Source organism: Lissotriton helveticus, chromosome 12 (genome assembly GCF_964261635.1).
Source record: "Lissotriton helveticus chromosome 12, aLisHel1.1, whole genome shotgun sequence".
Lineage (NCBI taxonomy): Eukaryota > Metazoa > Chordata > Amphibia > Caudata > Salamandridae > Lissotriton > Lissotriton helveticus.
This window is the reverse complement of record NC_136073.1, coordinates 880,284,334-880,300,455: the sequence shown is the minus strand read 5'-3', so window position 1 is coordinate 880,300,455 and position 16,122 is coordinate 880,284,334. Positions and strand designations below refer to the sequence as shown.

At 45.5% G+C, this 16,122-nt stretch overlaps 1 protein-coding gene across 6 annotated transcripts in view; it reads right to left on the bottom strand.

The window, feature by feature from the left end:
* Positions 1-16,122, bottom strand: part of LOC144797747 (phospholipid scramblase 3-like) — a 180,930-nt gene that overhangs the window by 33,784 nt on the left and 131,024 nt on the right. For all 6 annotated transcript variants that reach the window (XM_078668493.1, XM_078668492.1, XM_078668491.1 and 3 more), the window contains one exon: positions 11,886-12,079. In XM_078668493.1, the coding sequence (XP_078524619.1) occupies positions 11,886-12,079 (194 nt within the window). The remainder of the gene's footprint in view (positions 1-11,885; positions 12,080-16,122) is intronic.

Sequence of the window (16,122 nt, the reverse complement as noted above, 5' to 3'; positions counted from 1 at the left end):
GAGAAGGAAAAGGAGAAGAGAAGGGGGGGGTGGTCTTATTGCTTCAGATACGCGTCTAGGGCCTCCCACATGTCTCCTTTGGCTGTGTGGTTTGCCGCCTTATGTTTGGCGGTAATGTTGTCCGCCCCTCGGAGGAAAGTTACCCAGTTAAACCAGCGTTTGAAGGTGGCTTTGCTGGTAGTCTTCCAGTTCCCCAGAATGGTTTTTACTGCAGCCGCCAGGAGCACGTCGACTAAGTCCCGTATTTCTTTGGATTGGAGCTGTGTCTCTAGGAATCCGGTGACTATCCCTGCTAGCCCTCGTTGTATCTGGCATCCCGTGATTGTGTCTATTAGGTTGTATACTTTATTCCAGAACGCTTTGACTTTGGGGCATTCGTATATCATGTGGGCTAGGTCCCCCCTTGCTTTATGGCAGTTCCAGCAGACGCTGCTGCCGCTTGCCCCTACTCTTTCTAGTTTCGCAGGTGTCCAGTGCAGTCTGTGTAGTATCCAGTATTTTGTTTGTGCTAATTGTGGTGTGATCTTGTTTTTGGACGCTGATGTCCATAGTCTGGCCCTCTCCTCTTCATTTAGCGGTCTCTGTATGGTCTCTTCCCAGAAGGCTATTGTTTTGTTGTTAAGAGTAGTGGTGCGTGGTGTGATTATTTTGAAGATCTGCGCTGTTTGGTGGCCTGTCTTGTTTAGGTTCTGTGCATACTGTATGATGGTTGGTTTGTGTTTGGAGAGGTTTGCTTTGGTGATGGCTGCTTTGATTCTTAGGAACTCGTAGAATTCCTTGTCTGGTAGACTGGTTGTCTTTTGGAGTGTCTTGTAGGTGAGTGGGTTGTTCCCTACCGCTAGTTGAGTCGGCATTGTGATACCTCTACTGAGCCATTCTCTGCTGTCTAGCGTTTTACCTTTGTATGTGATTTTGGTGTTGTACCATATTGATTCCCATTTGGTGCCTCTGATGCTTACTTCTAGTTCTCTGTCTAATCTCAGTAGTGCTGTTTTTGTGTTCCGTAGTATTGCGTTTTTGGCTTCTGGGTGTCTGTTTGCCGTGAGGGCCATGATCGGGTCTGCTCCTCCTAGAATGCCCCTTTCCAGGTCCAGCCATACTGGCATGTATTCTGGTATTGGTGCAACCCAGTGTAGCCCCTGCTTGGCTAGGCATGCAGTTTGGAAGGCCTTGTAATTTGTGAGGTTCAGTCCCCCTTGCTCTTTTTTTAGCCTGGGCTTCGCTAGGCTTATTCTTGGCTTTTCCCTCCCCATAGGAACGTGTTAATGGCTTTGTCAATGTGTTTATGGAAGTCTATGGTTAGAGTTAGTGGCAGCATGGACAGCAAGTAGTTTAGCATAGGGGTGATCATCATCTTGATTGTCTCTATTCTGCCCCACCAGCTAACGAATTTGGGTCCCCATGTGTCTAGCTTCATCTTGATCTTTTTCAGCATTGCCTCCTCATTGTGCTCTAATGTTGATCTGAGGTCTTTCCCAAAGAGAAGTCCCAGATATTTTAGGGGTCTTGTTTGCCACGCTAGGCCTGACGTGCCTAGGACTGTTCTGGTGGTGTGGCAGAAAGAAAAACCAAAGGTGATGATGGACATATTGATGACATGACATATGCCACATGACACTGGTGGTGTGGCAGTTCATTGGTTTGCATTCAGATTTCTCCCTATTGAGTTTATACCCTGAGACATGTGCATATTCCTCTATTGTTTGTACAAGTGCCTCTATTGACTCTTGTGGGTTGCTCGTGGTGATCAGGATGTCGTCCGCGTAAGCCGCCAGTTTGAAGGCTTGACCTTCTACTTGCACACCCGTGATCTGCGTGTTTGTCCTGATCATGTGGAGAAGAGGCTCTAGTGCCAGCAGGAATAACCCTGGTGACAGGGGGCATCCTTGTCTCGTCCCCCTACTTAGGTTGAGTGTTTCTGATGTTGCTGAGTTAACCACCACTCGAGCCCGGGGGTTTTTGTACAGGGACATAATCATTCCTCTGTATCTTTCTCCAAATCCGAATTTGCGCCTACATTGGTTTAGGAACGGCCACGAGACCCTGTCAAAGGCTTTTTCTGCGTCTAGTGCGATCATTACAGCCTTCTCTGTGCTGTTTGCCGTGAGATTTATTAGGTGGCAGAGCAGTCTCGTGTTGTCTTGTGAGAGTCTGTTTTTCAGGTATCCCACTTGTGTTTTGTGTATGAGGGCGGGTAGGTATGTGTTTATTCTTGCTGCCATTACTTTAGCGTAGATTTTGCAGTCAACGTTTATTAAGGAGATAGGCCTGTAGTTTTGTGGGAATTGGGGGTCCTGCCCTTCTTTGGGGATGACAATAATGTTTGCTTCCGCCATTGAGTCTGTCATGTTCCCCTTCTCTGCACATGTCTGGAAGACTCTAACTAGTATGTCCTTGAGCAGCGGTTGGAACTTTTTGTAAAAGGTCACTGTGAATCCGTCTGGCCCTGGGGCTTTGTCGGGTTTTAGCGCGTCTATGGCCATCCCTACCTCTGCTTTTGTTATATTTTGGTCTAGCGCCTCACTTTGCTCGCTGCTTAGTTTGGGTAGGTCAAGTTTCTCAAGAAGGCTCGCCCCCCCGTCTGCCTCCAGTGCTGCGTCTGCGGTGTATAGGTCTTTGTAGAACCTCCTGAAGGTTTCGAGGATTTGTTTGTTCCCTGTGTGCGTTATGTTGTCTGTGTCGGCGATTGCCGCAACTGAGTGCTGCCTCTGTTTGGCTTTAGGTAACCTGCGAGTGCCCTACCTGCTTTGTTGGCTGAGCATACGTTTATGGATTAGTATTTGTTTATCCATGTTGTGGCTCTTTCGCTTAATAATCTGTTGAGTTTGTACTTTTTCTTTGTTAGTGCTGTAAGTGTATTCCTGTCTTGTATATTTGTAATGTGGTTGTTTTCTAGTTCCTTTATCTGTTCTTCCAGTTCGCTAATATTTGTGTTCCTTTTTTTGTTCATTCTTGCCTTAATGCTTATGAGTTTCCCCCTTATTGTGGCTTTGAGTGCATCCCATAGTGTCCCTTCCTCTATGTCTTTTGTGTCATTAAATTGGAGATATTCTTTGATTGCCTCTTCTATTTCGGTTGCATTTGCGGGGTTCTCTAGTATGTCGCTGTTGAGACGCCATCCCCTGCTTGATAAGTCATTTTGTTTCCCGCTTATGGAGAGGGAGATGTGGGTGTGGTCTGAGACTGCTATTGGCCCTATCTCCGTTTTGTCAGTCATGTGTGTGTGTGTACTTGACATGAGGATATAGTCTATTCTGCTGTACGAGTTGTGTGGTGTTGAGTAGAATGTGTATTCTCTGGCGCTGGGGTGCTGTAGTCTCCATGGGTCTGACAATGCAAGTTTGGTGCATAGGTTTTTGAGTGTGTTCTGTTCTTGTGTGGCGTGGCTGGGCCTGTGCGGGTGCCTATCTATGGCATTGTCCATCGCCTGGTTCATGTCCCCTGCCGTTATCAGTAGTTCTCCCAGTGGGATCTTGCTAAGTTCGCTTTCTACCTCCTCCCAGAACTTTTTGTTTGTAGCGTTCGGCCCGTAGATGTTTGCTATGTGCATCGTTTCTTCGCCTCTCTTGATGCTTGTAACTAGCCTCCTGCCTTCCATGTCTGCTGCGCTGCCTAGAATCTTGAATTTCCCTTTCTTGCTTATGATGGTGATCACCCCTCCTTTTTTGTTGACTGCTGGTGAGCATGCCATCTCACTTATCCATTTTGCCTTAAGCTTGTTTGCGTCCTCTATGGACACTCTAGTTTCTTGGAGGACATATACATCTGCTTTGAGCCTGTTCAGGTAGTCTAGTGTCTTTCGTCGCTTGACGGGGTGGTTGAGGCCTTTGATGTTAAGCGATACTATCTTAATGTCAGTGGTTATCTGCGCTAGGCCTTGAGTGTTGTGTGCGGTCATGGTGTCTCTGTTAAGTTGCTGTTCTCTGGGTTGGATCCTATGTTTGACCTCTGCCGTCGGTGTGAACCTGCCTCTCGCCACCAGTCTTTGGGGCCCCCCCGGGGTCTGGATTGGGATAGGGAAGTATGTGTGAGTAGAAGAAAGAAAGAAAAAAAGAGTTGATAGCCCCACCAAGGCCTGATTGTCTGCGCTTCATGGCCTCCCCCCTGCCCTCTCCCCCTCCTCCTCCCCCCCTCCCCCCTGTCAATGTACTGTAAACGTGCGACAGCAACGGTTCTCCGCCCTCCGCCCCCCCCGGGTACATTAGATCTTCCCCCCGCACCCTTCCGTGCTGTGTGTTGATAAAAGGATATCTTGCCGATCCCTGCTCCATGGGCCAACCCAACTTCCACATTCTTCATATCGTATTCCCTGAGGTAGATGTTCTTTATATCAATTTCTTAGTTCTTATATCCATTTATCATGAGGTAGGTGTATCATCCAATTGAGGTAGCTATGTTCATTTGAGGTAAGTGTCTGCGCTTTCCCATGTCGTGACACTGTCTTTCATCGGCGACCTGCGATTCCTTTTTCTCCTGTCTCCGAGCCGTCTGATGAGGCTCTTCTCTTTGCCGTCCCCGGGCTCTTTTGTTCCATCTCTTCTTGGTCTGGCTCCTGAAGGTATCTGCGTAGCTCTGCCGGATCTTCGAACAGTCGTGTGCCTTTCCTGTCTGATATCTTCGTTTTTGCCGGTCCAACAAAGCTGCACACTAGCTTGGACTTCTTCATCGTTTCTCTTAGTGCCAGGAACGCCTTCCTTGTTTCTACCGTGCTTTTAGAGAAGTCCTGGGTGATGATTATCTTTTTGCCCTTCCAGTTGAGGGATTGGCCCTTACGTGCGAAGGTAAAAATGGCGTCTGTGTGGTTAGTTCTCAGCGGTTTGCAAATGATAGTTCTCGGGCCTTTCATGTGCAGCTGTCTTGTAGCTGGTACTCGGTACGCTTTGTCAATCTCAAATGCTCTTTCGAAGTTTAAACCGGTCAGCTTGGGTATCAGTGTTTCGAGTAACGCTGCGCATGAGCCCGCTTCGTCTTCCTCCTCTTCTGGCACACCTAGGATTCTGATGTTCCCTTTCCTGTTTTTGTCTTCTTGTTCCGCGAGCGTTCTCTGCAAGTCGCTAGAGATCTTGGATATGTAGCGAACATCTCTTTCCATGGTGCCAGATTTGTCTTCTATTTCGCTGATTCTTCTTTCCGTCTCTCCTACTCTGCTCACAATTTTGCTCTGGTCTGCGCGTATGGCTGTAAGCTCTAGTTGGACGTTGTCCATGGAGATCTTTGTGGCTTTTGCCAGGTCGTTGGCTTCGGTTATTTTTTTTAAGAGCAGGTCCATCGCTGTCTCCGTGTTTTGCAACGTCTTCAGTTTGATTGGCGATTCTAGATCTTTCCTAATCTTTTTGATGTCACTGGTCGTCATCCTGCCCAAGCCTCTTCTTTCTTGATGAGCGGACTGCCTTCCCTTCTTTTGCTGGTCTGCTTGTTGCGCGCTTTGTGAAGGGCTGGGTTTTGTGTTGGTCGTGTCTTTATCTGCCTTTGCGGTGTTCCCGAACGTGAACCTGTTGGGCCACCTTATTGTCCTTGTTCTGGTTTTCCCTGACGCCAGGGCTACTGCCGCGTTTTGCCGCCACCCCTTCTGCTTGGTGCCGGTACTACATCCCAGCCTCCTACAGCGTCTCTGCCCCCACCTGTTTTTCGTGGTACCTTCGTTGGTCACTTCTGGTGCTTCTGGTACACTCTGGTGTGGCTGTTGGGTATGGCTTCCCTTCCCAGGGCCTCCCTGGTGCTCGCCTCGTTCGTTCCCGTTCTACACCTTCCGCCTTTCCCTCTTGCAGCTGGTGGCGCCTTTAACTTCGCTGTGCCTGACAGACGCAGGGCCTCTTGTTGTTCCTCCCGCTATTGGGAGGACCGCTGTCTGTCTGGGGGTCAGTAGGGTTCTGGTTCTTGTTAGCAGTTGATCTTTCCCCTTTCTGCGCTTGCCAGCCGGCGAATGCCTCTTCTGTGATGGCTGCTGCCTGTTTCCCCTCTCTAAGATGGCCGCCGTTATTTTCCTCGCGCTCGTGCCGCCCCTTGCGTCGTACCTCCTTGTGTGGCTGCCAGTTCTTCCGTTTTTCGGGTGCAGGCCCCCAACGAATGCTGGCTTTTATCGCACCGCGCTTCTGTTGGTGCGTTTATGGTGTGTGGAGATTTTCAGTTCGATATCTGATTGCCCCTCCTAAGATGGCCGCCGTTGTTTTGTTGTCACCGTTTACGTTGAAAAGCCGCGTTTTGTTATTGCGGGCGGCTTACTTGGTGATATTATGTCCCCCTGTGATGGTCGGTGTTTGCAGGGAGATCCGGCGCCTCGCTCCACCTTGCCTGGTTTGCCCGGCTCAGCTTGGCTTCTTGCCCCTCCTAAGATGGCCGCCGTTGTTTTGTTCTCACCGTTTGCGCTGAAAAGCCACGTTTTGTTATTGCGGGCGGCTTACCTGGTGGTATTTTGTCCCCCCGTGATGGGCGGTGCTTGCAGGGAGATCCGGCGCTTTCGCTGGTTTGCCCGGCACAGCTTGGCTACTCCGTTCTAGCGCTTGCCATAGGTGCTTGTTTCACTCCAGTTCTGCTACACCGCACCTTCTCCTCAAAGTGTGGCAGCTTGTGCTTTGTTCATCGGTTGTGGTTTTGATGGCAACGCAGGCGGTTGCCTAAGTTCGAGAGCTCCGCGACCCCGGGGGTAAAAAGCAGCGAGAAAACGGCGAAACGAATCAAACTCCCGCACAAAACAGCAAGAGGTGTGTAGGAACACGCAGAGCAGTGAGGGAGGCAGCCAGTGTGAGCGGCAAATCAAAGGAAAAAGCAGAAAAAGCCAAGACTCCCCCTGAGACAGGGGAAACGAGGAGGCAGACCAAGATGGCGGGGCCATAAAAACTCACAACGCAACTACAACGACTCCGGAAAACAGCACCAGGCTCGAGACGGAGTGAACGCTGGACGCGTGGACGCAGTGTGCAGAGCTTGCGGGAGAGAGCACAAAAGCGAGCGAAAGTCAGACCAGGACAAACGAATAATAATAAAGGGTGAAAGGACAAGGAACCAAGCCATAAGTGGCGGCCATCTTAAGCGTCTCTTACTGCTTGAACAACACAGCAGAAGGGCGGCCAGGAGGGAAGGACACGGAGCGCAGCGCAATCCGGCATAGAGCTCGCCGGCGGAAAACCATAACTCAGACTTCTGATCAAAGCTTTGGGTCCAGCACTTATTCTTTTAGAAGCTAAGCACTGTTTTAGCATAAATTATAAAGTGAGTTTCACTAGAACCCCTGAGTAACCTAACAACTACGCACAACATGACAAGAATATAAGTGTTGTCCTAGATTGAACTCTGATACGTGGGGATCGGTGAAAGGTGAAAAGTGATGGACGGAGAGGGATAAGGTCTCAAGATCTCCATGGAAATGCAAACCCATTTTTCTGCAGTTTGTATGTAGCATAAACTTGGCCCAAGGACATTAGAACAACATCAAATTACATTACACAATATCAGATTTTTTTCTAGGCACGGGGAGATTAAGTGATTTGCACAAATTTGTCAGTCTTCTTACTCGTCAGCTAATGATCAGCCTGCCAAATTTCGTGAGGATCTATGCAGAGGGAAAAGGCTATAGGGTAACAAAAAAAAAGATGTATTTTGACATTTTAGTGAAAAATACTGCAAACCATAACTGATTAATTTGAATTTTTTGGGGGGTTTGAGTCAGAACCATAACTTAAGTTTTAACGACGGCAATTTGTATTGATTTTTTTCTCTCTCTCTTTCTCTGTATTCTTCTCAGTATTGGGGTCTGGAAGTAGACTCTTCATTGGGTATAGTGTCTCTCTTTCCCTCTCTCTGTCTCTCATGGCATTGCACACAATTTGACAATCTACGGAGTCATCTACGGTCCAACAGGCCTGGGCGTTGAACTCCGCTCTGTTCGTGGAGTTTTCTGCACTCCGCTGAGCTCACGGAGTACAGAAAACTTCACTTTGCGTAGTTTTTTTCCTGCTCGCGAACGGTTGCTCAGGTAGAATTTTTACCCGCGGGAAGACCAGCACGAACGGCAGTTCGCACTGCATTCCGCTACTTGAGGATCTCCGCTGAGATTTTTGTAACTTCGCACAGAGTTCCGCCTAGCAAAACTCCGCGAACTACACCCAGGCCTGGGATCAGCATGCCAAGCTACGCTACGTGAAGACACACACATGTGGAAAAAAGTTACATGGGTGTGGTGGGATGAACTGGGGGAGGGAGGGTTTCTGATTTTACTTCCATGGGAAATTCTGCTCGTGCGTAAAGTAGAAATCTGATTACACCAAACTTTCACCGGTATGGTATAATGTGTTAAGAGGTTTTTGAGATATAAATTTTTAAAAACGTTTGTCAGTGGGCTTGAAAGGATTAACACTTTTGTATATATTTGCCAATTAGATTGCAAGTTATGACTCGTGACTCCTGTCATCGATTTTTTTCCCCATCAATACCATCAACAGGAGAAGGGCTCAAAAACCATTTTTTCCGACACTTGGAAACTCACAAGTCAGTCCTGACTTGCAAGTTTCTCGCAGTGGAAAACAAAATTCCAAAGCCACTGGTGACAGGGCCTATCACTACAGGTGCCAGACCCCGGGGGCACCCCGAAGCATGGAAAAATACGCTTTGAACCAGTGATTAATTTGTAAAAAAAATAGAAAAAAAAAAGTGCCAGGGCTCTTGTCAGCAGGCCACTGCAGCTTATATCACACATTGCCACCACCATGCCGCCAATAAATGGTAAAAACACAACTAAAAACCATCAGACTCCTACAAGTGTGACAATTCAGACTATTCCAGGCCACCAAAGCCTTAAGAATGGACTGGGCGGTTGCAGATAACATTTATTTTTAATGTATATTGAATTAATAATGAATTGAATTAATAATTCATCTCTAAATTAGCCAAACAGCGCTATCTTGTGGCAGACTGTCACAAGCGCCGGAGTTGACACCTAAGTGCCGGTGTTGTGCATGGAGACCACCGGCTAAAATTAAGCACTGCTTTTAATACCCTCTATCAACAGGTTCAAAGTATGAGAATAGGAATCTAAAAATAAAAAAAATAGCAATTCACTAGTAGCCTTTGTAGGTGGAGGGAAAAGCATCTGTTCTGTATTGAAACTCACAATTTTTAAGCAAAATTAGAAAACGGAACCTAGTTTTTCCACTAAAGAAAGTTAGGAGAATTAGTGGAAAAAAAATGTTGAAGGGGAGTAAAGAACTGTACAACCTGAAGTGGGTGTTGCCAGACAAATAGGGGGTAGGTGCAGGGACGGTCTACACACCAAGCACAGCAGCCAACCACTGCTGCAGCTTAGGTGTGGGTTCTGGCTGCAGACCAGGCCTGGGGCAGTGGGTATGCTGCTGGCAGAGGGTTAGGCCATGCACTGTGAGGGGGAAGTGGGGGGTTGGCTGCCCATGGTGAGTTGGATGGAGGACCTGGCCCTAAGTCGCTCTGTAGCCAACCCCCACTGTGCAGTAAGGGTTAGGAATAGAGTGTATATTTAAAAATATATATATTAATTCGCAAAAAAAATAAAAACAGTAAAAAACTGAATCATGGTTCTGGCTTAAACTAGTAAACCCATTGAAATTCATCAGTTTTGATTTATTATGGTTGATGCACACAAGGCAGCCATAAGTAAGTCACCAGCAATCCTCAAAATAACCATTTATCAATTGCACAGGAGAAGAAGCAGCCTGGCTCAAGTAAAACACGCTGGGGGGATGATTGTGGAATACACTGTGTGCGGAGGAAACCGTATCTAGCGAATTTCAGTTATTTTACGTGTTTGATCTAGAATTCATCGATAAACTTAAGAGGGACCCTGAAATCTCAATGAGGAGGAAAAGAGCAGGGAAAAACACAAGTCAAAGAACACAGTCTTCCTCCATATGATTATACTGTAGTGGGTAATTAATCCACACTGTATAGTTAATTGTCCCACAGATTATGAAACATTACGACATAATATCAATGCACATTTTATTAGTATCAAAATTAAATACGGTGGTCACACAAAAACACATTAAAAATTGTTTACTTTCTCTTAAGGCAATATAAACAGTACAAAAACAGAGGCCCATGGTAGAAGTACAAGGCACCATACACAACATTACATCTCTGACCTTAACATAAAAAGAATTAACAACAACAAACACATAACAAGAACACCATATGCGATAATGTAATGTAATAAACAACAATACAAGACTAGACTGTAAAAACGCCTACACGCGTTTCGGAACAAAGACAAACATATACACAGTTCCTTCTTCAGGGCAGGAGAATAGTAGCCGGTATTTGAAGGGCCTTCTGTATTCAATTGGAGCAACCACCGGATACGTGGTATCACAAGCTCACAAGCCATTAATTATGGAGAAACAAAGCGCCAATGTTGTCCAGGGGTCCATGAGAGTAAGCATCAAAGAGGGTCAAATATCCACTGGGATCACGATGCAGAGCACTCGCGAGTAGGCACTAGATCCTATAGGTCTACTGACAAGAGATGGACTAAAGGTAGCTGTCCTCGTCCAGGATTCCTAGAGGAACAAACAACCTGATGAAAAAGGTGGCTACGCGGAGGATGCAGCTTTATAGGGTCCAGGTGCGAGATGATAAGTAGATGAATGAAAGGAGCAGGTCACAAGCTCGATATAAAGGTGCGAGATCCTAAGGGCCATAGACGGACCCCGTGTAAAATGATGATCAGGAAAGGGGGTATCCCATGGAACGTTGTAGGTAAAGCTTCTATGTAACGTTCTGGAAGTGGAGTACAAGGATCAGTATCGGCTTCTCTGGTGCTGCCGAGACAGGTGATCTAGAATTCATAACTTACTTTTAAACTGCGTTTTTCGTGACTATGTATATATAATCTGCTACGGGACAAAACCTTTTGACATTTTTACGACAAAGTCTTTAAGCTTAGGATTAGCGACGGTGCCATCCGCGCCCAGCTGAAAAGTCGCAAAGGCAGTTTAACATTCCAAGCACATGAGTACACATATGGACTGCTGTAGTGCCATGCAAGCGAACCTGCAATAAGTAAAATCAGCTCTTGACACGTGTTTCGCTCTCATTGGAGCTAGTGTTACAAGCACAGCATGCACAGATACACAGGGGACACACAGTATAGGCAAAAAAAGGCTCATAAGGTTAAAGTGCTGCTGATCAACAGCTGCCAGCGCCTAGCAGGACAAGGGACAAATGCTTTTACTTCATCAACATAAAGATACTGGCATGAGTATAAGGATCGAAAGGCAGAAATATAAATATGATGAGATTCCACCGATGAACAGAGGATGACTAAAGATAAAAAGATTATGTAGGAGTGATAAGGTACATGAAGGTACTTGGACAAAAATAGACAATCTGGACGAAAGGTAGGCTACAAAGACACATGATGGGTGTACAGAGAGAAGAATAAAGGCATAGAGATATATAAAAGTACAGAGATATGTACAAAGAGGAACAGAAATATAGAGATAAATATATTGATGAACATAGAAAGCTGGAAAGATATATAAAAAAGATATAACTGAGGATTCAAATACAGAAAGCAAGCTGTAGAAATAATATTCATAAAGGTAGGTAGATAAAAACTGTAAAATAAACATGACAGGAAAAAAGAAAAAGGCAAAGCCCATCAGAAAAGAGAGATGTAATGAAAGATAAACCAGTTTGTAGAGACAACATACATAAATATTAAGGTACTGTTAGCGAGAAAACATATACAGACATAAAAAGTGGCAAAGACAGTAAGAACGAGAGATACAGATAGTTGAATTTAAATATCATTAGGAGAAAGAAAAATAATAAAAGTTAAAAAATAGTCCAGCTATCAATGGACCAAAGAGAATACGGTATTAATGTTAGGAGTATGTGACAGGGGGAATATACTTCACCTGTGTCAAGTACTCCAGCCCCTGGGGGACTCCAGGAATCTCCGCCATGTATGGCACAATAGCAGTCTGTTGGGTTACCGGGAACGTCTGAGACTGAAGTGGGATGTTGGTAGGCCCAGGAGGATTTATAGAACTGTAGGTTGGCGGAGAGGGCTCCGTGCCCTTTATCGGTTCAGTGGGGACATGCGAATAGTCTGAAAATAAAATAGTAAAGATGTTTCAATGTAAAGATATTCGATGCACTAGCAAAAATGGGGTGCTGCATGCCCCTTCCCCCACTTCCTGCTCCTGGTCCCATGCTCCATTTAGGTGCAAGCTTGGAAGTGGAGAAAGTTGGGGAAACGTATTGCAAATGTGTGCGTATACCCACGCAGTTTTATTGCTTACCATACCTTTTACAGGATCAGCTTACCTTATCCACGGGCTGGGAACACCCGCTTCCCTACAATTTGCCTTACCCACTACTTGTGCAATTTAAGTAACCTCTGCCCACCTGGCAGAAATTCACAAGTAACAATTGTATTTCAGAACATCGGTAACAAAAATGTGGTCCAAATATTGTTTCAAAAAATATCACTCAAATTGGTGTACATTTTCTAATATTAACTCCAATAACTCGATACTTCAGACATAAACTTTTTGTCAGACGCTATTTAGGATGCAATGTTGTGGTTCCCCACCCAAGGGACATCTCTGCATGGAAACAATTTCTGAGCTGGACTTTGGGAATCAGTAGCATGTAATCTGATGCAGAGATGCTACTTTTCCGGACACACGTACACTTATGCTCGGAAACAGTGCAGAGAATTAAAACCAACCATTTCATATTTGCTCAGCAGATCCTACACAGATTCTGCCAAAAATCACAAATAAATGTTGCATCCTTTGGAGGAGTATGGCTGACTGTCAGACTCACTTAAGTGATAAGAGGAAAAGGGTTAACATTTGTATCATTTGAAACCAATTAAAAGCACATGATGAAATGTCCAGGAAGATATAGTCAATCCAAATAAAATAACTTATTTAGAAGTATCAAGTACCTGGAAATGTTTCTAGAGCACCTCACTGTATTGGGTCCAGCTAGATGAGAACAAACAGAGGTAAAGCAGCGGGATTCATGTCAAGTCATTAAACAAAGTTTAAATGACTTAAACAGGAGCTCTGTTACTGAGGTAAGGAGAATTAGATGAAACATTATGAGAGTCCAAAGCAATTCTGGCGACCAGCAGGAAATCTGCTGTAGCAAATAGCACAATATACAACAACTTTGGATCTTCTGAACTACAAATCACTACCAAATTTGGTGGGTTTATGGGCGACTGGTTGGAGCTGCTACTAAAGCCAGAATGCCAACAGAAAGTCTTGATTTGTTTCGGTTAACTCCATGCTTGTGCTGATGGGGTGTATGGAGGAATGCTTCTGTGTATGTTGCTGATGGACAACAGGTCAGGACACATCTGATTGGTGCTCCCTGCTCTGACTGAAGCCCTGTAAGCATGTGTCCATAGCGTGTAGTGCTGTCGATAGATTCACATGTGATGCATAACCCTGCAGTCTAGTGAATCATGCCATCTTGTGTTGGGCTCAGACGTTGCAGCTTGTGTCTGTTTGAAAATCTTGGGAGTCCCAGGAACTTTTGGGGCCCCTTCCATAGTACCCAACGCACAAGTACACCAGCTCCACCTCAGACTGTTTAACGTCCAGTGGGTGATTAGTGTAAGTTGAGTGGAGTGTTATAGACAAGTGTATTGTTATATGTGTATTGTGGAATAAAAAGAGAGAAAAACATCTGTGACCATCATGTGCTTCTGGGGAGGTGGGTGACCCCATGTGAATCTACAACTCTATAAGCTACGAACAGATGTTTTATTTTTGAAGCATTTGTAGCCGTAGATACACATGCTTTGCATAGAACACGAAACCTAAAAGCAGGTGCTAGTGGGCAGATGAAGCAAATGCTTGGGACAGAGGAAAGCCATAGTAGCACCATCTTTTGTGCATGCTCTGGGAGGCGCTAGATGTGTTTGCTACGCCTTAGAATAAGAAGCCTGGATACACAACAATCGATGGAGCAGTGCTGGTTTCAGAGATCGAGTGTCGCTTGTAGGGTTTGGCAAAGGCCACAAAAAGTTGATTTGTTTTACATAAGAGCTTGGTCCTGTCTATACAGTACACAAGGGCCATTTTAACTTTTAGAGTGTATAAGGCCCTTTCCTTTGCAGAGTCTCATAGTGGGAAGAATATGAGCAGCGCAATAGTCTGACGGATGTAGAAGTGCAAAGCTACCTAGGGGACACACTTGGTGTGGGTGCTGAGAACTACTATGTCCTTGTAGACCTGAATAAAGGTTCCTGGCTTGTTAGGGTTTGAAGCCTGCTAATGTGTCTGAGAGAGGCTATTGCTATCAGGAAATCTGCCTTCCATGATAGAAACTAACTTACAGAAATGGAGGAGTTCAGCGAGTGAACCCATGAGCCGAGCAAGGACTATGCTGAAGCTTCACACTGCCGCATGAGGCGTTTTAAAAAGGGATCACTGTCTTAAACCCCTTCAGGAAGGCCTTCACCACAGGAATTTTGAAGAGACGAATGTTCCCTATTTTGCATGTAACTGAAACTACATACAAGTGTAAGCATATGGAAGTGTATGTGAGGCCTGCCTTTGGCTGGTGTATGAGGTACCAGTTGGTACCTTGTACGGAGACCCTAAAGGGGTCTCTCTGTTTGGAGAACTGAACTCCAGGGCCCTGAGTGCCAAGTTGCTAAGTTGAGTTGTCCCAACAGTTCCATTACCATCCATACTGTAATGGGACATCCTGTCTGGAAAAGAAGCAGCAGCTGTTGGGATGCCATCACCCTCTGCTCGCTGGAGGATGCATTCGCCGTACCAGCATTTACGATGGATCCTAGGAATGGCTGAATTTGTTGTGGTCGAAGTTGGGACTTTTTGAAATTGATAGTGAAACTTAGAATGTGGAACAAAGACACGGTCATCTGTGGGAATGATAGGCAATGCTGCCTTCTGCTGCTCATTATCAGCCGGTCGAATTTACTTAGCTTACGCTATTTCTGGCAGAAAATCTATCTAACTGCAGATTATTCATAATTTGAATATTCCCCAGGCATCAGACTGGATCTGGAAACTTTCAGCAGTACCTTGATTCACAAGAGGGTGGCGTTTTGTGGCTCTGCGCTGAGGTTTTTCTGCTCAGAAATGGCATGTAGGGCCTATTTAGGTGCCACTCCCTCGCACTGGTGTCAGTGGCTCTCGAGACTGTTCTTGCCCCCAGTTAAGAGACCCCAAAAAAATTTGGTGACAACCAGTGTGCATATTTATAGACTTGCGATATAATTAATGAATAGATTCCACTCACAGACAAGCATTTGCAATGCAATTGGTCTCGCATTATTAAAGTTTGAGCTATTGGCATAGCTAATAATAATGCAACACCAATAGCTCAAACATTCAGTAATGCGAGACCTATTGCATTGCAAATGCTTGTTTTATTAACCTTTAATTTTCTATTTTATCATACACAGTAGAGCAGCATAGTATGACAATGTATGCCTATAATTATACGCCAATAGTTATGGGGAATATAAAGAACTCCTAACTGGCCCAATGTCATTTTCTCTGAATCTCCAGACACTTGATCCCTTGCACGGACATAAGCACCTGCTATAGACCAGGATACCTTGGTTATAGGACATTCACCCAGACTGTTTCCCCCCCATTGGTTGCCCCATTTTCTGTATCCTCGCCGTCAGAAGAGGTCACGGTCGCCTCCGGATCTAGGAACACAGCACACAAGTCCTTCCAAACAGCAAGATCTTCTATTACTCTGTCATCACAGATGGTACATACTCTCGAGTGTTTGCATGACATACAGATGTGCATGGGATCTATTCCCGATAGGCGGGCGCTTTTTTGGAATCGGTGTTATTTGGTCGCCGCCAATAAATCTGTCTTGCCAAAGAATCGGTAAAATATTCACACGGCGGTCGGAAGCGAATTTCGATTTCTTCATAACTTGTTTAGTGTATGCTCGTGTGCATGTATCCAGATATTTACATAGGGTCCATGTGCATGGGAAATCCACTGTGTATAAACAATGTGTGATTCACATATGCCTCTGCCTCGGGTACACACAATGAAATAAGTGGGGGGCTGTAGGATGGGGGAGGCAGGTTTAGGGAGAGAGTACTCGTATGCGATCAGAGTGATTAACGAGTGCAAG